Source organism: Podarcis filfolensis, assembly GCF_964270895.1.
Source record: "Podarcis filfolensis genome assembly, chromosome: 10".
In the NCBI taxonomy this organism is placed as follows: Eukaryota; Metazoa; Chordata; class Lepidosauria; order Squamata; family Lacertidae; genus Podarcis; species Podarcis filfolensis.
Genome location: NC_139612.1, coordinates 70,674,546 through 70,696,727, shown reverse-complemented (window position 1 = coordinate 70,696,727; position 22,182 = coordinate 70,674,546). Strand labels below are relative to the sequence as shown.

Here is a 22,182-nt window from a genome sequence, read left to right as displayed (position 1 = left end):
CCCAGAATCGTCTGCGACTGGTCTTAACGGTCAGGGGTCCTTTACCTTTATAATTCACGATTATAAAGATATTAAGTTTTGTGATTAATTACATCACACTTCACATGTCCCTAATTGCAGCTTAATTTGTTTTATGCTGATCCCAGTGCAATAAGAACGACTTCTTGTTTTTCCTAAAACTCTCTTGCTGATTGTCTCCTTCCCTCTCGTGGTTGTTCGCATCTGAAAATGTTGTTCATCGTCGTTCCAGATTTTGCTCTTGTAGGGGTCTGTTGTTGGTGTCTGTTAAACAACCAGGGTTTAGGGTTATGTCTGAACCGGGACTGTGTTCTTTGGTAACGGGAGATTAGGCTGCACCAGTAAGCCCCTGCAAGCCCTTAGAGGCGTCCACCAAAAGAAAAAGGAATCTGGATATGCTCTGCAGGATTTTACCCAGCAAATGCACACACAAAAACAGGCCACACCGCTGCATTTTAAAAGCAAGTCATCTTTATTGCCTGGGAGGGGGCCAGGCTGAGCTCTGATGCTCTGGATCTCCCACTGCCCACCGTAGGAAACATGCAACCACAAACACATTGCTATAAAAAAGCCCCTCCCTCGAGGGGCTGTCAGTTACAAACAGTCCCGCCCGTGTGGGCCAGGATTCTTATCCCGTTTCCCCAATATTGCTTTATTATCATTGTTTTTCTTTCCCGCCCCCTTTCTTCATCGTCTTCTATATAAAAAGGCTTTCCTCTCTCTTTCTCTCTGTCCGGCTTGGGCTGCCCCCATTCCCAGCGACAGCAAACCAGTTTGCGGATGGGGTGGGAGGAGAAGGCATGGAAAACCCTCAACGGGTCTACTCTGGGGTGGGGGGGAAACCCCCAAAACTTTGGCCTCGGTCAGCTGAGAAGGTCTGCTGCATAATCCCCTGTCCAACGAGCAGGGGGGTCGCATGGCGGACCTTCCTGGGAGACTCTACCCCACCCAGCCTTCGCTCTCGCTTAAAACGGTATCCTTCCTTTCAACCCTCACCTGCCCCACAAGCCATCGCCATTTGACAGGGCAGCTGCTCCTATAGTTTGGGGGGGTCACGGATGACCCCGGTCCAGCTGGTCCCAGCAGAAGTCCTCTAAACAACCCTGCGTTCTGCTCCCCCTGCTTCCTTCACTGGGCTGCCTCTCCACATCTCCGAAAAAGCGAAACTCGTTCAGCGGCGCCGGGAGACGGATGCCCCGGTGCCTGCGGTGTGAAAAATCTGGGCCCATAACCTGCCAAGCTCTGCCTTCCTCACCCCTCTTGCAACCCACTTTTTCAGGCAGAACCTCGCCCCACTGTCGGGGGGCGCCCCGTCACACGCCCCCTACCCGGTGAACGCCAACTTCCGACACTTCCTCCTCTGCGACTTCCGGTTTCCTCCCCCCCTTTACCCCTTCCCCATTGTGAACCCCACCCTTTCCCAGCTACAACGGTGCACACCCCTTGCCCTTCCCCCCCGCCCCCCCCCCACAAACACCTTCACAGCCGGGAGAAATAGTTAAAAAGGCAAAAAAAAAAAAAAGGCAAAATGAATTGTCCCGAGGCTCCTCGTGGCGCCGGCCCCGCCCTGGGGCAATGTGGGGAGGGGTTTGGGAGGGTGGCAGTCTTTGGCGTGGGGGGGCGCAGGGCAGGGCCCGGACGAGGGGGGATAGGTGCCAGCCCCCTCCTCCTCCTAAGGGACGTTGACTTGGTAGGGGCTTCCGGGAACGCTCTCGTCGCCCCACTTGACGATGAGGATGTAGTCGCCCTTCTCCTTGACGGTGTACGTGACGTTGTAGACACGGTTGCCCATGTGCTTGACGTAGACCTCGTCGCAGGGGGTCTTGGGGCCGTGGACCCCCACCATCAGCATGTTGGTGCCTGCAGAATAATAATAAGAAGAATAAGAGTAAGAATAATTGGGATTGCTTTAAAAACTACCGTATTTTTCGCTCTATAGGACGCACTTTTCCCCCTCCAAAAATAAAGGGGAAATGTGTTCCTATAGAGTGAATGCAGGCTGCGCGGCTAAGCCCAAAGCCAGAACGCTGTTCTAGCTTGGGGTTAGCTGCGCAAAGCCTCCGCAGGGCAGCGGGGTGCCTTCACCCCGCTGACCTGCGGAGGCTACAAAGGCTATCCCCGAAGCCTCAAGCCTTTGGAGCGCAGCGGGACCTCGCGCTGCGCTCTGAAGTCTTCAGGGATCCTTGAGGCTGGCAGTGGGGGAAAGCAGCACTTCCCCCCACCGCCAGCCCCACAAGCTCGGGGGGCAGCGGCAAGGCTGCGCGCAGCCTTTGCGCTGTTCCCTGACCTGCTCTTTGGGGCTGGCGGTGGGGGAAAGCAGCGCTTCCCCCCACCAGCCCCAAAGAGCAGGGCGAAAGGAACCTGAAGCCCCCGGAGCCCAGTGGGAACTCCCGCCACGTTCCAGAGGCTTTGGGTTGCCTTGACTGAAGCCTGGAGAGCGAGAGGGGTCAGTGCGCACCGACCCCTCTCGCTCTCCAGGCTTCCAGGGTAGCCGCCGAAAGCCTCCAGAGCGTAGCGGTAACTCCTGCTGCGCTCCGGAGGCTTCGGGTGAACGCACCTTGAACGCACCTTGATTTAGAGGGGGAGAACAAGAAAAAAATTTTTTTCCTGTTCTCCCCCTCCTATGGTCCGGTGCGTCCTATAGAGCGAAAAATACGGTAGCTCACAAAACACGGTTCCAACCACAACATTCCAGAGATTCCACGATGCTTACCGGCCTTGCTGCAGTCGACGGTGAAAGTGTTCTTCTGTCCGACAAAGGCTTTGGTCAGCCCAGGCCCCCGGGCGACCACCTTGCTGGCGTCGGAGGAGAACTTGGGCAGGGCGCTGTAGCTGCCGCCCACCGAGGATGATGAAGATGATGAGGAGGCCCTAGTCACCGTCTCCACCAGCACCGTCGAGGTTTCGTGGAGGCTGTGCCCGCCTGACAGGCGGGGTCCTGGGGAAAGGAATGGAGAGGCAGGAATGAAGAGACCCCGCTGGCTTCTTTCACGTAGCTGACCTCTGGAACTCCCTGCCACTGGAAGGAGGTGACAGCCACCGGGCTCCGAGAGCGGATTAGGCAAACTCGCGGGCTATGGGTGGCTCCTAGGCTCTGCTTCTGTGATGGTGGCCCACAAGGCCCGCAATAAACGTGAGAAGGTGTACCCCTGTAAATCCTTGAGTGTGCTTCTAATAGGGAAATTATGGTAGCCTGTTGCTTTATGAAACTGATAGATATGATAATCTTTATTGTCATTGTCCCATACAGAACAACGAAACTGAAAAAATCTACATCAGACATTCAAAAACTAACAAGCCTGCTATCCCAACCTGGTTAGCCCCCTAAAAACTCTGATACCCCATAATTAAATACAATATACTCCCATAGAGACTACCTTACACTGCATTTAAAACCAAAATCGCATTTGGATAGATACTGTTTCTCAGGCGGCTAGTCCTAGTCTTTATAACCCTGGACCTTCTTCCAGAAGGCAGAAGCTGAAAGAGATCATTTCCGGGGTGCGCACTATCCTGCACTATCTCTGCTGCTTTCTTATGGCACCTGGGAGCATAGATTTGATCCAGGGTGGGAAGAGGGCACGCAGTTATTCTCTCCGCAGTCTTTACAACCCTGGACAGCAAGCTTCTGAGTTACACAGGACGCTTCTTCTTCTTCAGGGTCTACTCTAGAGGGGAAAGCTGCTAGTTATGACACGTCTATGGACCGGTTGTGAGTTTGCTCCTGGTGTAAAGGATGGAAATGCTGTTCTTCCTTGGAATGCTGTTTGGATCTGCCTCTAGCAGGGGGGCGGGGGCGCCAGAGGGATCTTTGCACCGCGGCGCCGGATATACGTAAGACGGCCCACCTCGCAAGATACCTACCTGTGACCTTGGCCTTGAAGGGGCTGCCCACAATGTGCTGGGGTCCACCGTACTTGATGGAGATGAGGTAGTTTCCGGGCGCCATGGGCATGTAGGTGACCTTGTGGCCCTCGGGGTACTCCTGGCAGTCCATCTGCACTTTGGAGGGGCCGTCGATGGTGACCGAGAGGGCCCCCGACCCCGTGTTCCGCGTCTTCACAAAGAACTCGGAAGAGACACCTGCCAAAGGAGGAGATGGGGGGTCAAGCAACTCTGAGCTGCGAGAGGACTGGGGAGAAATTGAGAAAGGCCAGCCCCGCGGAGCGCCTCCTCAGCTGATAATTTCATTGTTCTTTCCCCCCAAAATTTAATAATAATAATAATAATAATAATAATAATAATAATTATTATTATTATTATTATTATTATTATTATTATTATTATTATTATTTATACCCCAGCCACTCTGGGCAGCTTCCAGCAAAATATCAAAATACAATAATTCATCAAATTTTAAAAGCTTCCCTAAACAGGGCTGCCTTCAGATTTATTTATTTATTGGATTTTCCATATTAAAATGTACATTCATACCACAACATACTATAGATAAAAATAACATTCCCAAGAACCTCCTCCCCTTTGTGGGTCTTATTGCTAGTCCTTTCCTTCTGCCTCTTTTATAATAATCCAGATTTTTATATCTCCATAGCTCCTTGTTACATTACAAGTGTTACTGCAGTCCCACTAACAGTTTTAACCGTTTGCAATTAAGATAAATTGTAAATTCCCCCCGTTCCTTATTAAAGTTTTGGTCCTCCTGATTTCTGATTCTTCCAGTCACTTTTGCCATTTCAGCGTAGTCCATCAACTTAATTTTCATTGTTCTATCATGTTTCCTAAACTGCTTCGTCAGTCGTTGGGGTTTGTTTATATATATATATATATATATATATATATATATATATATATATATATAAGTTTCATGAAATAAGTAACCATTAAGAACGGCTAAGTAATTTGTAACAACTGGGGCCTGAGCTTGCTCCTCTTCCTCTTCCCTCCTCCTCCCTTCTTCCTTTTGTGCTGTCTCTTGGAAGCCCACTGCAGGCGGGGGCTGACTTTTTTCTCTGATTGTTTCGACCGATCTGGTGCAAGCCACTTGTTTGTGGCTGAAGAAGGAGGGGCAGGGTGTGTGTGCTTCTAATAATAATAAAATAATAATAAAAGTTAATCGGGTGGAATAAGGGAGCTGGCAGGTGATACTATAGGCGCTGCTCCAGACTTGGCAATGAAGGTCAAGAGCGGTCTGACAGATATGAAAGTTGGCCAATGTGAGGGTGAGTTGCAAGGAATTGCAGCTGTTACAGCCTAAATTATTTATTTATTTATTTATACCACACCCATCTGGCTTGGTTTCCCAACCATTCTGGACAGTTTCCAACAAAAGATTAAAAATACAGTGGACGCTCGGGTTGCGAACATGATCTGTGAGGGATGACCGTCTGTACCCACAGTGGCGCGTCTGCGCACACACGGGTTGCAATTCGGCGCCTCTCCGCATAGCGCGATTTAGGGCTTCTGCGCATGCGCGACCGCCGAAACCCGGAAGTAACCCGTTCTGGTATTTCCGGGTTTCAGTGGTCGGCAACCCGAAAAAACGCAACCTGAAGCGTCTGTAACCCGAGGTATGGCTGTACATTAAAACATCAGTCATTAAAAACTTCCCTAAACAGGGATGCTTTCAAATGTCTTCTGAAAGTCGGATAGCTGCTTATTTCCTTCACATTTGAAGGAAGGGCGTTCCACAGGGCGGGCGCCACTACCGAGAAGGCCCTCTGTCTGGTTCCCTGTAACCTCACTTCTCGCAATGAGGGAACCGCCAGAAGGCCCTCGGCGCTGGACCTCGGGTAGAACGATGGGGGTGGAGACGCTCCTTCAGGTATACAGGACCGAGGCCGTTTAGGGCTTTCAAGGTCAGCACCAACACTTGGAATTGTGCTCGGAAACGTACTGGGAGCCAATGGCAGCTGATGGGAGGACGGGATGCTTACCTGTGGTTCCACCCTCCAGGCCTGGCCCATAGGCTGTGACGAGTCCTGGGTCACCAGCCTGACTCTGTTCTCCAACGCGGATCTTGAAGGGGCTGCCGGGGATGTGTCTCCCGTTGAACCGGACGTCGATGGAGTGGACGCCGTTCTCGTGGGGGATGAAGCGAATGGCGTACTTGTCTGTGGAGGGACGAATTAAGTACTTAACCCGAGGTACCACTGTATTCATTGAAACAACCTTGAAGTATCAATGACTTCCCTTCTTCTCCTTCCACGGTTCATTTTGCATAACATAGTAAAGGTATGGGGTAAAGGGTAAAGGGACCCCTGACCATTAGGTCCAGTCGTGACCAACTCTGGGGTTGCGGCGCGCATCTCGCTCTATAGGCCAAGGGAGCCGGCGTTTGTCCGCACACAGTTTTTCCGGGTCATGTGGCCAGCATGACTAAGCTGCTTCTGGTGAACCAGAGCAGCACACGGAAACGCCGTTTACCTTCCCGCCAGAGCGGTACCTATTTATCTACTTTCACTTTTGACATGCTTTCAAACTGCTAGGTAGGCAGGAGCAGGGACCGAGGAACGGGAGCTCACCCCGTCACGGGGATTCGAACCGCCGACCTTCTGATCAGCAAGTCCTAGGCTCTGTGGTTTAACCCACAGCGCCACCCGCGTCCCTTTGCATTACATAAATTCCTGCATATTTTATATAAACTCAACCATTCAGTATTCCATTATTACTTCCATCAAAACTTATTTACACCGTTGAATTTATCTCAATGCTGCCCGTGTTTTCAAGTGCACACAGTTCCCCCCCCCCATATAATCAATAAACATTTTCCAGTCTTCTCTAAACATATGTTCTTCTCATTCTCTTATTCTGTATGTTAAATCTGCAAGCTGCGCGTATTCCATCGTTAAGCTGCCATTATTTTTTGGTTGAGACCTCGCTCAATTTCCAATTTGGGGCTAACGAAACACGGGCCGCAGTAGTGGCATACATAAATAACCTTTTTGACACCTGGGAGTTTCCGTCTGAATTATCCCCAACAAAAAGGACGCTGGTTTTCTTGGGGAAAGTGCTTTTAAACAATTTTTTCAATTCATTATGAATTATTTCCCAATACTCTTTTATCCTTTTACAGCTCCACCACATATGACAGAATGTACCCTTAGTCTCATTGCATCTCCAGCACTTATCTGATTCACATCTTAGCAAGTCTACTCGGAGTTAAATACCATCTGTAAATCATTTTCGGGTAGTTCTCCGAGGAATAAAGGTAAAGGGACCCCTGACCATTAGGTCCAGTCGTGGCCGACTCTGAGGTTGCGGCGCTTATCTCGCTTTATTGGCCGAGGGAGCCGGCATACAGCTTCCGGGTCATGTGGCCAGCAGGACTAAGCCGCTTCTGGCGAACCAGAGCAGCGCACAGAAACGCTGTTTATTTCCCCGCCGGAGTGGTACCTATTTATCTACTTGCACTTTGACGTGCTTTCGAACTGCTAGGTTGGCAGGAGCAGGGACCGAGCAATGGGAGCTCACCCCGTCGTGGGGATTCGAACCACCGACCTTCTGATCGGCAAGCCCTAGGCTCTGTGGTTTAACTCATAGCGCCACCTGCATCCCTCCTTCAAGGAATAATATGCTGTAAATGTCAGATCGCTCTTCCAAACATCGAGACCTGCCTTTCAAACCACCGTTCTGGGCGATGCATGATGGGATTTGTAGTCCCATGCAGGTGTGGGGCGCCAGGGCTAATGAAAGCAGACCTAGGATCTATTTAAAAAACCCTCTGGGATTCTCAGGGGCTTGAATTGAGCCCCAGAATCTGTTGCCAGTGCTATGGGGACACACACCTGAAATTGCACTTCCGCTGCAGTCTCCTGGTCCTAAGTGGGGCCTTTTCTGGATATTTTGTACCCCTCAAATATCTGAGTGGCTGTCCCGTGGAAGATGGAGCAAGCTTGTTTTTTTGCTGCTCTGGAGGGGAGGACCTGAACCCACGTCTTCGAATGACAAGGAAGGGGAGTCCCAACTAAGTGTCAGGAATATTTTCCTGATGCTTGGACTGTGGAAGATGGTGGACTCTCCCTCCTTAAAGGTAAAGGGACCCCTGACCATTAGGTCCAGTTGTGGCCGACTCTGGGGTTGTGGCGCTCATCTCGCTTTACTGGCCGAGGGAGCCGGCGTACAGCTTCCGGGTCATGTGGCCAGCATGACTAAGCCGCTTCTGGCGAACCAGAGCAGTGCATGGAAACACCGTTTACCTTCCCACTGGAGTGATACCTATTTATCTACTTGCACTTTGACATGCTTTCGAACTGTTAGGTTGGCAGGAGCAGGAACCGAGCAACGGGAGCTCACCCCGTCGCGGGGATTCGAACCGCCGACCTTCTGATCGGCAAGTCCTAGGCTCAGCGGTTTAACCCACAGGTGTTTAAATGGAGGTTGCATGGCCATCTCCCAGGGATTATTTAGCTGTGATTTAGCAGGGGGGGTTGGACTAGAAGACCTTTGGGGGGTCCCTTGTACCACTCTGTGATCGTATTCTTCCCAGAGATGTGGCAATATAGAGGAGACATTCATGCCTGCTTTTCAAACCTCACTGACAGTGTTTGCCTAACGCAGTGACTTGGAAGGGGCATTGTGAACCCAGCTGTCTCGAATTCGAATCTCGCTCCAGGCGCACACTTTGAGGGAAGGCTGTGCCGGCTGGGACTGCCCAAAACTTCTGGGGAGCGCCAAGCTGGCTGGCGAAGGCTGGGTCACCCCGGCTCTGATATGCAAGTCCCATCTGGTGTCGGGGCTCAGTGCATTTGCAGGGGTTGGACTAGATGGCCTCTGGGGGTCCCTTCCGACTTTACAACCCTATGAAACTCGAAGACGCAAGCACTGGGCATGGGGAAGCAGGACAGGTTCCGCCGCCACCACCTGGCAAACTCACCACTGTCCAGTTCTGAGACGTAGCACTCCTCGACCACGCCGGCGGGCGTGTGGACTTTGGCGTCGATCACGCCGCGAGCTCCATTCAGCTGCACCGCGAAGGAAGCCGGCTGGTTCACCTTTAAGCCCGTCTCCTGCGGGGACACGGAAAGGAGGGCTGGGTGAGACCCACGTGCAGGAGATCGGGGGGTGGGGGGGCTGCCCTAGAGATCGGAAGGCGGCAGGCGACCCTGGAATTCTGATGAAGTCGGTGGAATCTGGAACATTACTGGCACTGATAGTGGAAGCAGAGCCATTATGGCTGGTAATAATAAATTATTATTATTATTATTATTATTATTATTATTATTATTATTAATATTATTAATATTATTATTATTTATACCCTGCCCACTCTGGGCGGCTTCCAGCAAAATATTAAAATACAATAATTTGTCAAATATTAAAAGCTTCCCTAAACAGGGCTGCCTTCAGATGTCTTCTAAAAGTCAGATAGTTCTTTATCTCTTTGACATCTGGTGGGAGGGCGTTCCACAGGGCAGGCGCCACCACCGAGAAGGCCCTCTGCCTGTATCTTGGCTTCTCCCTGTAACTTGGCTTCTCACAGGGAGGGAACCGCCAGAAGGCTTTGGTTTTGGATCGGACTTCCGGAACAGATTAAGTTTGAGAACCAAGGTACCACTGTATTCCCCAGAACGATTCTCCCCGGAGGACAGCACTCGAACCCATGGCTTCAAGTTACAAGAAAGGAGATTCTGACTCAACATCAGGAAGAACTTTCTGACAGCAAGAGCTGTTTGACAGTGGAACGGTCTTCCTCAAGAGGTTGTGGCCTCTCCTTCCTCTGAGGTTTTTAATCAGACATTGGATGGCCATTTGTCCTGGATGCTTTAGCTGAGATTCCTGCATTGCAGGGGGTGGACTAGATAACTCTGGGGGTCCCTTCTAACTCTACGATTCTACGACTGACAATTTCCTTTTAAAGCTATCCAGGCCATCATTGCTTTTGGGGGGAGAAAGTTTTGTAGGTTAACTATGCGCTGCTTAAAGAAGCGCTTCCTTTTATGTGCCCTCAATCTGTCCCTTCCTGCCCTGTCCTTTTTGTTCCCCAAATCTATCAGAAGCCCTCTGTAGGGGTGCAGATATCCAGAGTGTGGAGGTCAGGTGGGATTACTATGAGAAATTATGAAATATGGAGCAAGCCATTGTGACCGCGATGAACGCATTGAGTTGATGGGGTTTGATTCATTGACAATAATTTCTGATCAAATCCCACAAGCTTCTCCACCTCTGCTTTCTCTACACCTGACAGGCACGTATAAGCATTCTAAATACACAGGCCAGTTGCTTCACGGGGCATCCTTAGTACATAAAGATAATAGGTTACTTTGATGTAGTTTAATCTTTCGATAGATCCTAAGGGCCAGGAAGAGAGTTCGCAAGGAGATGGTAAATCCTGCCATCCTGTTTACTCCTGTTTATTACCTCTGAGGTTTTGCTGAATGCATTCCTCCTTTTATTCCTATTTTATTTACTCTGAGCTACATATGCATCCTCAAGTAGGAAATACTTTCTTTGTAGTTAAAAGAATTTCTTCTGATCTGTCTTTGTCCCACGTGGGGTTTTTGAAATGCTCAGAGGAAATCTGATTGGTTCTTACGAACACTGTGTAAAAAGTTCTTTTGTGAATAAAACGACCTGGGCCAAGGGGTGGACAGGAATTATTATTATTGGCACCCCTTCCAGAGTCTTGCTGGTCAAGCCTCATGTGTATTCTGTTAATGAGAGTCCAATCCTTCCTTTGCTTTGGGAACGCCACACCCTCCAGGACTCCTCTTGGGGGGGTACACAGTCCTGCGGGGGCATCAGGCTGTGCAGGCTGGTACCTGGAGGCTGGTAACCGTCAAGCGGTGTGCGTCATCCGAGAGCGAGGCCACGGGAACCACGAAGGGGCTGTCAGGGATGTGCTCGTCGTTGAATTTGATGGACACCTCATAGTCACCTGACGGAGAGAGGAGGGGTTAAGACCGGAGGTGGAGCAATTCCCCTTTGCAGCTTTTGGGATTTTTTTTATCGTTTAGGGAAAAGGCGAGTAAATGGGGGACATTTTGCTTCATTAAGCTTACGCACTGCTTGGCTGCAAGAGGAAAAAAACCCAGTTCGTTCGCAAACGGAAAGGAACAGCAGAATTGTCGGTCAAAAGGACAGCTTAATAAAACGTTTGAAAGATGAAACTGGCAATATGCTAAAACCAGAGGTACAGAAACATTCTGCGTGGGCTTGCCTAAACAAGAATGTTTTCTGCGGGTGCTGAAAAGAGCGCCTGCCTCACGTCAATAGGCAGGGAGTTCCGAAGGACCACACAAAGGATAGAAGTTTACAGAATCACGCAGGAAGTGGAGAGACGCAAGTTCCCCTCCCTTTCTCATCTAGAACCCGTGGGCATCCAAGCCAACTTGTGGGTTCTGTGAAAGGAAAGGGGGCACAGAATCCTTTGGAACAAATAAAACTATGCTGGGGCTTAAGTGTCTCTTCGTGGGCCCCCCATCAACCAGCAGCGTGATCCGCGGCAGCGAAAAAGCCCCTGCCCCAAAACCCCCTACCTGGTTCCTGGACGATGTAGGAAACTCCACAAGAGCCATCTTTGCGGTCCTCAAAGGCAATCTCCGCCTTGCTGGGACCCTCCACAGCGATGGAGAGACCCCCGGCCCCTGCCTCCCGCGTCCAGATGCTGAACTCGGCTGGGGAGAAAAAGAGGAGGGAGCTTTTAGGCCACCTGTCGGGAATGTTTCCGTTGGGACTGCTGAATTGCAGCGGGTTGGACTGGATGACCCCTAGGAACACCTCCCAAATCTTCGATTCTATCTTTCTTCTGCTGCGATTCCTGTTTTTCCCGCCCTATAAGGTTTTCCTTCCTTGACCTTCCTATGGACCTTGGTTGGTCGCCATTGAGGGGCCTGGTAGGAATTTTTCCACTTGGCAAATTGGCAACAGCCACTTGGTTTTCGCCTACCTCATAGCAAATCGTCACAACTTTCTGGGTATTGGCAGTTAGGCATTGGTATTGCTCTGTAGACGGAAGAAGGAAGGAAGCGCCATCACCTGCCCTGCATATTGAAGGGTAGTCCGGCAAAGGATTCCGGGGGGCGTGGCCCTGTCCGAAGCCTAGGGAGGTGAGGGTCTAAAGCACACCCCCTAACGGTGACCCCGGGGGAGTTCCTACTTAATGTGCATCAGCAGGACTCCCCCTACTGGTGGTTAACCCTTCCTGGACTTCAAGCGGACGGGCTGAAGCCAGATATAGTCGGTTAGGACCAATGCCTAAGCCAATACCGCTCATCACCTGTAACCAATAAAGTTGTGGCCTTATTTAGTCCATTAACCTTAATAATTGTGTCATGTGTCTTTATTTCCACTGGAGGGGGGGACTCGCCACGCAACTATGGCGGATGGCTGATGCAAATAAAGATTTGTTCATTGAGGCTATCATGTGCTCTCTTACCTGGGACTCCGGCCACGCCTCTCTCCAGACCGGTGCCTCCCGCTCGCACCTTGTGGGAGCCTCCTTCCCCCAGAGGCCCCACAGTGAACTGGAAGGGGCTCCCGGGGACATGCTGCCCTCGGTACTTGACGTTGACGGTGTGGGGGCCCATCTCCTGCGGCACGAAGCGCACCGAGTAGGCGCTGTCGTCCCCCTCGATGATCTCCGCCTCCGCCATCTTCCCCGACGGGCTGGTCACCTGAGCAGTCATGGCCTGCAAGCCCGCCTCACCTGGACCGCGAGGAGGAAGACAGGGGGAGAGTCCGTAAGAAGGCCGCCAGCCAATCGAGAGCCTGCAAAAAGGCCCGGCCAATCCCGAGCAGCCTCACGCGCATGCAGCCTCGCCAATCAGAGCAGCCCGAGGCTCCTGTTTCCAATTGCTCATAACAGAAGGAACATGTTTCTAGTCCTCATGACTGTAGTTTGGAGATGCAATAGGGAAAATGCTTCCTTAAAACAGGTGTCCAGTACTGGCAAAAGGAACGCGGGTGGCGCTGTGGGTAAAACCTCAGTGCCTAGGGCTTGCCGATCGCATGGTCGGCGGTTCGAATCCCCACGGCAGGGTGAGCTCCCGTCGTTGGGTCCCAGCTCCTGCCCACCTAGCAGTTCGAAAGCACAATTAAGTGCAAGTAGATAAATAGGTACCGCTTTCTAGCGGGAAGGTAAATGGCGTTTCCGTGTGCTGCGCTGGTGCTGGCTCGCCAGAGCAGCTTCGTCACGCTGGCCACGTGACCCGGAAGTGTCTGCGGACAGCGCTGGCTCCTGGCCTCTAGAGTGAGATGAGCGCACAACCCTAGAGTCTGTCAAGACTGGCCCGTACGGGCAGGGGTACCTTTACCTTTACCAGTACTGGCATAATTTGGGGGGGAAGTATTCAAGGTAAAGGTACCCCTGACCGTTAGGTGCAGTCGCAAACGACTCTGGGGTTGCAGTGCTCATTTCGCTCTATAAGCCGAGGGAGCCAGCGTTTGTCCGCAGTCATGTGGCCAGCATGACTAAGCCGTTTCTGGAGAACCAGAGCAGTGCACGGAAACGCCGTTTACCTTCCGCCGGAGCGGTAACTATTTATCTACTTGCACTTTGACGTGCTTTCGAACTGCTAGGTGGGCAGGAGCAGGGACCGAGCAATGGGAGCTCACCCCGTCGCGGGGATTCGAACTGCCGACCTTCCAATCGGCAAGCCCTAGGCTCTGTGGTTTAGACAACAGTGCCATCTGTGTCCCTGGGGGAAGTATTAGGGTATATAAATATCATGGTGGGGAAAGAGCTAATAATTTTTAGAAGATAACATCCTCTTAACTATATACTGAATATATGGGGCCTGGCAATCGGTCAATGTAAATGCATTTTCCATGTCCTCACATCTGCAAAAAGACTGATACTGAATCACTGAAAGGAGAAATATGGTTTCCCTTCAATAAATTGACAAATGACATAACAACTCTGGCAACCCATCAACGGTTCACTTTCAGGTGCAGACTATGCATGGACAAATTTAATATTAATATGCGTTTTTCGAAACCATAGTGACACATGGATTAACACATCCTTGAGGGAAACAACAAGTTTATCCATCTAAACAATATGTTTATCCATCTAAAAGGCTAAAGTTTTGTAGCCTTATATGGTTGTTTTATTGTTGCTGATTTCCTCTGCTTTTAAAAATGTCTTAATGTATTCTCTTCCTCCTTTTTTCTTTTCTTTCTTTTCCTTTCTGATTTAATGTAAAGGTAAAGGGACCCCTGACCATTAGGTCCAGTCGTGGCCAACTCTGGGGTTGCGGCGCACATCTCGCTTTATTGGCTGAGGGAGCCGGAGTACAGCTTCCGGGTCATGTGGCCAGCATGACTAAGCCGCTTCTGGCAAACCAGAGCAGCGCATGGAAACGCCGTTTACCTTCCCGCCGGAGCGGTACCTATTTATCTGCTTGCACTTTGACGTGCTTTCAAACTGCTAGGTTGGCAGGAGCAGGGACTGAGCAACAGAAGCTCACCCAGTCGCGGGGATTCGAACCGCCAACCTTCTGATCGGCAAGTCCTAGGCTCTGTGGTTTAACCCACAGCGCCACCCGTGTCCCTTCTTTCTGATTTACTTTGCTAGAATAATCTCAACAAAATAATCAATATTGGGGTGGTTGATTGCAGTTTGGAAACAAATAAGCTGCATATCCACCGAAAGCTTTAAAATTAGAGGAGCTTCGGCAAGATTCTGGTCCTGGACGCATTCTTCCCTTAACCCCTTGTGCGAATATTCAGAGTCATGCAAGAGACCAGATGTTGGTGCTGGGACAAAACACGCAAATATACTGTGACCATGCATGAACGAGCTTAATGCAGTTCTAAACTCCGTTTGGAGCACTGAATCGACACAGGCAAAACGCACAGGGAGAGGATATCAAGAGCTTCAGAGCAGTGAATAGCAAATAAGCAAAATTCTCGTGCAACGTTAAGAAAGGGCTGCCTCTCCAAGCCCCCAAGGCGTAGACGCTTGGTTGAAATCCTCAGTTTTGCCTTCAGGGCATAGGAGCCAACTCCTAGGGGCTAAGCCCCTTTACTCCATGGGCACAGGGGGACAGCTCCTCATAATTATTGAAAAGCATTAAAAATACTCAAATTCAGAAGCCTGGCCCCCCATAATATTCTCTTTTGGGGGGCATTTTTACCCATGATCTCCCCCCAAAGCTGAACAACTTTCTGGACCCCCCCTAACAAAAACTCTGCCTACGCCCATGCTTTGCCCCCCATAAAATATCTAATGGAGCCCCCCCCCCAAAAAAAGTTGATGGGCATTGCCATTCAAATGGTGCTTGTGACTGAGAGGGAGAAAAAAAAACCAATTTAAAATACAAAAAAAGAGAGGGAGAAAAAAAACCAATTTAAAATACAGTGGTTCCTCGGGTTAAGTACTTAATTCGTTCTGGAGGTCCGTTCTTAACCTGAAACTGTTCTTAACCTGAAGCACCACCTTAGCTAATGGGGCCTCCCACTGCTGCCGTGCCGCCAGAGCACGATTTCTGTTCTCATCCTGAAGCAAAGTTCTTAACCCGAGGTACTATTTCTGGGTTAGCCAAGTCTGTAACCTGAAGCGTATGTAACCCGAGGTACCACTGTAGAAGTTAGAATGCAATTTAAAATGCAGCCTCATTTTAAAATAGCCAATAAATCAAGACCCTAGGGGGAGGGAAACATAAGGGTCAGACCGAGTCCAAACCAAGGGCCAGGCAGAACAGCTCTGTCTTGCAGGCCCTGCGGAAAGATGTCAAGTCCCGCAGGGCCCTGGTCTCTTGCGACAGAGCGTTCCATCAAGTCGGGGCCAGTACCGAAAAGGCCCTGGCCCTAGTTGAGACCAATCTAACCACCTTGCGGCTAAGGACCACCGAAGTGTTAAGGTCCTCCACGGGGCATACCAGGAGAGGCGGTCCCGTAGGTACGTGGGTCCTAGGCCTAGTGAGGGGGGGGAAACCATGCATAGCCCCCCCCCCTTGAGCTCCTCCGTCCCAAAAGTGGGGTGCACATGCAATTAAGTGTAGAGCGAACCTCCTAAACGTCTGCCCGCTCGCAGGCGCACCTCTGCCCGACTCCGTGCAAAAAAACCCCCGCACACAGGCGCACACGAGAGGCCCATGCAACCCCACAACACAGCACACTGCGCCCACGCACCCTCCTGGGTCGTCCGGGCGATGCTCCCGAAAGAGCCGAGGCTCTCGCGCCCCAGGAAGTCTCCGAAGACGTTGTGGAAGGGGTCCCCGCCCACTTGGGTGGACTCCTCCACCCGCACCTCTCGCTTGGTCTCGCCGCCGCGCGTCTTGCTGATCTCCGTCCGCTCGGTGCGCGTGTAGGTGTGGCTGCTGCGCGTGAAGGTGCGCGTCAGCCGCTCCTGGGCCGAGACCATCTGGAACCAGTTCCCTGCGCGGGAGGCGGCGGCGGAAGGAGAAGCGGGGGCAAGACAGGGGGGGAGACAGGAGGGTTAGAAAGAGGGTCCCACGAAGAAATTTTAAAGATGATCTAGCTAAATATTGTAATATAAGATACCGTATTTTTCGCTCTAAAAGATGCACCAGACCACAAGACGCACCTAGTTTTTGGAGGAGGAAAACAAGAAAAAAAAATATTCTGAATCTCAGAAGCCAGAACAGCAAGAGGGATCGCTGCGCAGTGAAAGCAGCAATCCCTCTTGCTGTTCTGGCTTCAGGGATAGCTGCGCAGCCTGCATTCGCTCCATAAGACGCACACACATTTCCCCTTACTTTTTAGGAGGGAAAAAGTGAGTCTTATAGAGCAAAAAATACGGTAATTAGGAAATACTTGAAAGTATCAAACAGGCCTAGGATTAGAATAAGAATGTTGCACAGTAATATGGATTTAAGCCAATAAGAAAAGAGATGAAGATAGTAAATTGAAGGAGTTAATTTTGTTAGGAAGATGATCGTGGAGAACTTGGTGTCACAATGAAATTCATTTGGGGGGGATTTGAGGAAGTCAGACCACAATGAAAGTTAATTTGGATTTTAGAAGTAAGAAGTGTTTTTATTTTGCTTTCAGTATTGTAATATGTTTCTTTTTGTGTCTTTTATATGTTATATTTTTGTTATAAATGTGGAAAATCGATTTTAAAAATTGATAAAAAAAGAAAGGGGGTCCTTGCACCATAGCTGTCAACGTTTCCCCTTTTGTAAGGGAAATTCCCTTATTCCGAATAGGATTCCTCGCAAGAAAAGGGAAAAGTTGATAGCTATGCCTTGCACCAGGAATGTGGGATGTGATCCAGGAGAGGCAGTCAAGTACAACATTCCTTGAAATGCTAGAGAAGACATGCCAGGGAATGTTTGGTCCAGCCAGTTGAAACTTCCTGTTCCTCCTGGCTGGAGCATCCTTCCTTTTGCATGTGACAGAAGGTGGGCGTGACCTCACCTGTCCAGGTAACAAAAGAGCAAGTCACACAGCACACCTCCCTCTTTGTGACTTCCTTCCTCGTTTGACCAGCTTCCAGCTAGGACTGCTCTGCTAGCTCTCAGCTAGCAGAAGCACTGGGATTATTCCCCCATATGGGGTAGATCCAATGTACATATTTGTAACTAAGTCTGCCTTCAGGGATCCAACTGTGAACTGATGTGAGTAAACTTCTTTTGTCATCTTTGAATAAGATTGTGGCATCTTTATTCTATTAAGAGGGATTAAAGGGAACTTACCAGTAATATACAATTCAATACTGAATTGTATAATAGTGAGAGGCTCACACGAGCCTGCAACCAGCTATCTGCTGTGCATGTAAAAAGGGGGAGTAACTCTGCCACATAAAGAAACTTGCTAGCACAAGTTAGAAAGGCTATGAATAAACAATATATCCTCTCCTGCCACCCAGAACATTCCCACAAGAAGAAGCCCCCTCAGCCTCTAAGTGTGAAAGCCTTTGCACATTGGTTCTAAAAAGGCATACGGCTAGTCCTCATTGCCACAGGTGCTGCTACCGACTTAGACCTGGGCAGGCTTTTTTCTGTCACCAGGGACTAAGCCAGTGGTGTCCAAACTTTTTTCAAAGAGGGCTGGATTTGATGAAGTGAAGGGCCATGAGGGCCGACCAAAGCTGTTTAGCTTTCATTAGGATTGAAGTTGTTGAGGGTTTTTTAGGATTTTACCCCAAAGTTGTTTAGCTTTCATTAGGATTGAAGTTGTTGAGGTTTTTTTAGGATTTTACCCCAGGAAATAAACTGCCACAGGGGCTAGATTAAGCCGACTGGCAGGCCAGATTAGGCCCCCAAAACGGACTTTGGACATGCCTGGGCTAAGCAAATGCAAGTTTTTGAAAAGGCAAACAAGGCAGTGAATCGTTTCTGACTCCAACAAGTCCCCCTCTCACTCTCCCTGCCTCTTGGGAAACCCCAGGAACTCAGATGTATCCTGCAGCAATAGCAATACTTAGAATGTAAGATGGAGCACCAAGGGTGGACTAGATGGCTCTGGGTGCCCCGTGGCAGGAACAGGTGACCCGCCTGCCAAAACCAGAACACGAAGCCACAAAGCCATCCAAGTTGGCAGTCGCTGCCTCCTGTGGCAGGTTAACTACGCATAGTTGTTGCTTTTCCGTATATTGATTTATTTGGGTTTTTCAAATTAAAATTTTACAATAACGTATCAACATACAATATTCCACAGAATCTCCTGGACTTCCCTCCTCCCCTTGGTGGGTCCTATTGCTAGTCCTTTCCTCCTGCGTCTTTTATAATAACCCGAATCTTTTGCATCTCCCTTGTGTACCAAAATCCACCATTAAACTACAAGTGATATTCCGACCACACTAACGACTTTAGCTCTCTACAGTGGTTTTTAAGATAAGATTAAAGATTCCCCCTATTCCTTATTAACATATTGGTCTTCCCGGTTTCTGATTCTTCCGGTCATTTTTGCCATTTTGGCAAAATGCTGAAACTATGCAAAGTTTTAACTAGGGTTACAAAAGAGGGAGAAAAGGGTTTTCTTCTGGACTATGCAGAATTAGATAATTTAACAGGAAGATTTCGAAACCTGCGGGATCAGAGATTCTTAGAAGACTGGAGCAAATATATGAACTATTTGAAAAGTAATTGTGATGAACAGATTACGCTAGCAGGACTGCAAGAAGTTTTGTAAGGTGGATTATTTGAAATGTTGCAAGAAAGACTACGATAAGAGTTATTAGTTAAGGATAATTAAATGTAATAGGGAATTAAGAATTGTAGAATAAGTGATAAAGAACGGAAAATCATCAGAGGTGTTGACGGAAGTCAAAAATATTATATAAGATGGGAAGATATGTTGTATGATTGCTGGAACTGATATGTTAAAAAATTAATAAAAATGTAAAAGAAAGAAAAGGAAAGGGTTTTCTTCTTCAAAATACTGGAATCCCAGATTTGTGGAACAGGTGTTGTTTCAGCTCTAGTCTGGACCACACCGGTGACAGAGCAGAAAGGAAGAAAGGGGTGGGATGGGGTGGAAACAAAATCCCCTGGTGGTCCTGTTCAGGTCCTGGGCCCTCGGCTGCCCCCTAACCCCCACTCCCCAAGATGTGCCCCCTTACCTGGGATTTTGAGGTTCAGGTCGCACGTGCTGCCGATGGTAGCGATGGATGGTGCCTGGCGCCGGCGGGTGATGCTCTCCTTCATGCGCCCCTCGCCCGACATCTTCACGGTGAAAGGGCTTCCTGGAAAGGCAGCGACACATAGCTGTTACCCTGAAATCCCGGTTATATCCCAATTAAGCCCAAAAGGCGGCTGGGTTTTGGCTCGGGGGTGAAATTTCACCAAAGTTATATACCGCTTGTTTGTTTGTTTTTCTGGGGACAGGAGGAACCTCAAAGCGGTTTACAAAAAATGTAAGGCAAGAAAATCTTACGGCAACACCTTAAAGCAGGGGTCAACAAACCTTTTCAGCAGGGGGCCAGTCCACTGTCCCTCAGACCTTGTGGGGGGACCGGACTATATTTTTGGGGGAGAAATGAACGAATTCCTATGCCCCACAAATAACCCAGAGATGCACTTGAAATAAAAGGACACATTCTACTCATGTGGGAACACACTGATTCCTGGACCATCTGTGGGCCGGATTTAGAAGGCGATTGGGCCAGATCCGGCCCCCAGGCCTTAGTTTGCCCACCCATGCTTTAAAGCATACAAAAAGGAGAAATCCTGCAAAAAAGGTTAAAATCCTCGCCAAGTTTCTCTAAGCATCTCAACTAGAATGTTTCCTGCAGGTGCTGAAAGGAAAACTAATTGGCAGGGAGTTCCAAAGGGCCAGCACTGCCGTGCTGGACAATCGAGTTCTTACAAGCGCGGAACGGGTATGAGATGGCACCAGAAGGAGTGCCAGTCAAGTGGGCACGCGTGGGGAAAAGCAATCTCATAGGTAAAGACTAAAAAGAATAATGAAAGAAACTTTTGCATGCTCTGGTATCTCCCGCGGACCACTGACTGCTGACTGCAAGAACAGTGGAGGAAATTAACACCAAACTAGAAAAGGTAATGTCACTCCACTGGATCCGAGCACCAGAGCCCTCTCCCTACTCCTGCAATGTCCACCAACCGCCGTTCAGAAGCATCGCTGCCTCAAATTTTGGAGGCAGAACATGGCCATGCTAGCTAGGAGCCATCGACAGCAATCTCGTCCTCCGGGAATTTGCCTAACCCTCTTTCCAAGTGACCCGCGGCCGCCTCCCCTCCATTGCGAGAGACTGGGGCTGGGGTCATGTTTTGCAAGTGTCGCTGGTGGGGCAGGGAAGCAGAGAAGGCCGGGAAGCTGAGGACTAGAACCTTGAAGTCTGCAACGCACAGAGGACACGCTGACGAGAGAAAGGCACTGACCTGGCACGTGCTTGTCGGCAAACTTGATGTTGATGATGTAGTTCCCGGGCTCCGTGGGGCAGTAGGTGACTTTGCAGGTGCCGTCCTCCATGTCCTCACAGTTGATGTCCACTTTGCTGGGGCCCTCGATGGACAGGCCGAGGCCGCCATAACCTGGAGGGGAAGGAGGCAGACAGCGTCAGGCCCATCTCTTTCGCTCTGGGAGAGCCGAATCATTTAAACCAGTGTTTCTCAACCTGTGGGTCCCCAGATGTTGGACTACAACTCCCATCATGCCTAGCCAGCATGACCAGTGGTCAGGGATGATGGGAGTTGTAGTCCAACAACATCTGGGGGCCCACAATTTGAGAACCGCTGGTTTAAACTATGGGAATGTTCAGGGAAGCAGGAGAGGATATATTGTTTATTAATATCCTTCCTAACTTGCGCTAGCAAGTTTCTTCATGTAGCAGAGTTACATTCCCCTTTTAAATGCACAGCAGATAACTGGTTGCAGGCTTGTGTAAGCCTCTCAATAATAGGTTCACTGCAGACGTCTGATCTCCCTGGAGACCTAGAGATGTGACGTTAGACTGCTCTGCCTTTTTTATTTAGCAAATGTTTTGTGCCATTGATTTGTTTTCGATGTTGTAAAAAGGTAAAGGGACCCCTGACCATTAGGTCCAGTCGTGACCAACTCTGGGGTTGCGGCGCTCATCTCGCTTTATTGGCCGAGGGAGCCAGCATGCAGCTTCCGGGTCCTGTGGCCAGTGGGACTAAGCCGCTTCTGGCGGACCAGAGCAGCACACGGAAACACCGTTTACCTTCCCGCCGGAGCGGTACCTACTTATCTACTTGCACTTTGACGTGCTTTCGAACTGCTAGGTTGGCAGGAGCTGGGACCAAGCGACGAGAGCTCACCCCGTTGTCGTGGGGATTCAAACCTCCAACCTTCTAATCGGCAAGTCCTAGGCTCTGTGGTTTAACCCACAGTGCCACCCGCGTCCCTTTTGGATGTTGTATGTGATGCCAATAAAGGTTTTACGAAAGACAGAAAAGCTAAAACCGTGTGTGATCGAGTCAAGATTCTGGGAGCTAGATGACTTTTGGGGTTCCTTCCAAGTCTACGTTGCCACGATTCCTATCCCGAGACAAACAGGCGCATCTCCATGCCCCCCTTCTCCCCTCACCTGCGGTGCGTGTGTCCACAATGAATTCGGACACCTCGAAGGTCCGTCCTTCCACCAGCCCTTTTCCTGAGACTTTAACCTTGCTGGCGTCTCCGATCTCTGACTGCCCCACCATGATCTTGAAGGGGCTGTTGGTGACGTGTTTGCCGCTCTTCTTCACGCTGACCACGTGCTCTCCCACCTCCTTGGGGGTGAAGGAGATGCCTGGGGGGGGGAGAGGGAAGAGTCAGTGCAAGGGGGAACGGGAGCAGCAGCAGCAGAGCCCCCCAGACCCTGGGGCTCCCCTA

The 22,182-nt window shown here is 50.0% G+C and overlaps 1 protein-coding gene across 4 annotated transcripts in view; it reads right to left on the bottom strand.

The window, feature by feature from the left end:
• Window positions 1–471: 471 nt before the first annotated feature.
• Window positions 472–22,182, bottom strand: part of FLNC (filamin C) — a 124,087-nt gene continuing 102,376 nt past the window's right edge. For all 4 annotated transcript variants that reach the window (XM_083572451.1, XM_083572452.1, XM_083572453.1 and 1 more), the window contains 12 exons: window positions 21,896–22,099; window positions 20,727–20,879; window positions 19,448–19,570; window positions 16,051–16,296; window positions 12,353–12,622; window positions 11,454–11,591; window positions 10,737–10,852; window positions 8,852–8,984; window positions 5,913–6,089; window positions 3,883–4,101; window positions 2,732–2,956; window positions 472–1,878 (listed from right to left, as the gene is read on the bottom strand). In XM_083572451.1, coding sequence (XP_083428577.1) covers window positions 1,691–1,878; window positions 2,732–2,956; window positions 3,883–4,101; window positions 5,913–6,089; window positions 8,852–8,984; window positions 10,737–10,852; window positions 11,454–11,591; window positions 12,353–12,622; window positions 16,051–16,296; window positions 19,448–19,570; window positions 20,727–20,879; window positions 21,896–22,099 — 2,192 coding nt within the window. In that variant the 3' untranslated portion in view covers window positions 472–1,690. The remainder of the gene's footprint in view (window positions 1,879–2,731; window positions 2,957–3,882; window positions 4,102–5,912; window positions 6,090–8,851; window positions 8,985–10,736; window positions 10,853–11,453; window positions 11,592–12,352; window positions 12,623–16,050; window positions 16,297–19,447; window positions 19,571–20,726; window positions 20,880–21,895; window positions 22,100–22,182) is intronic.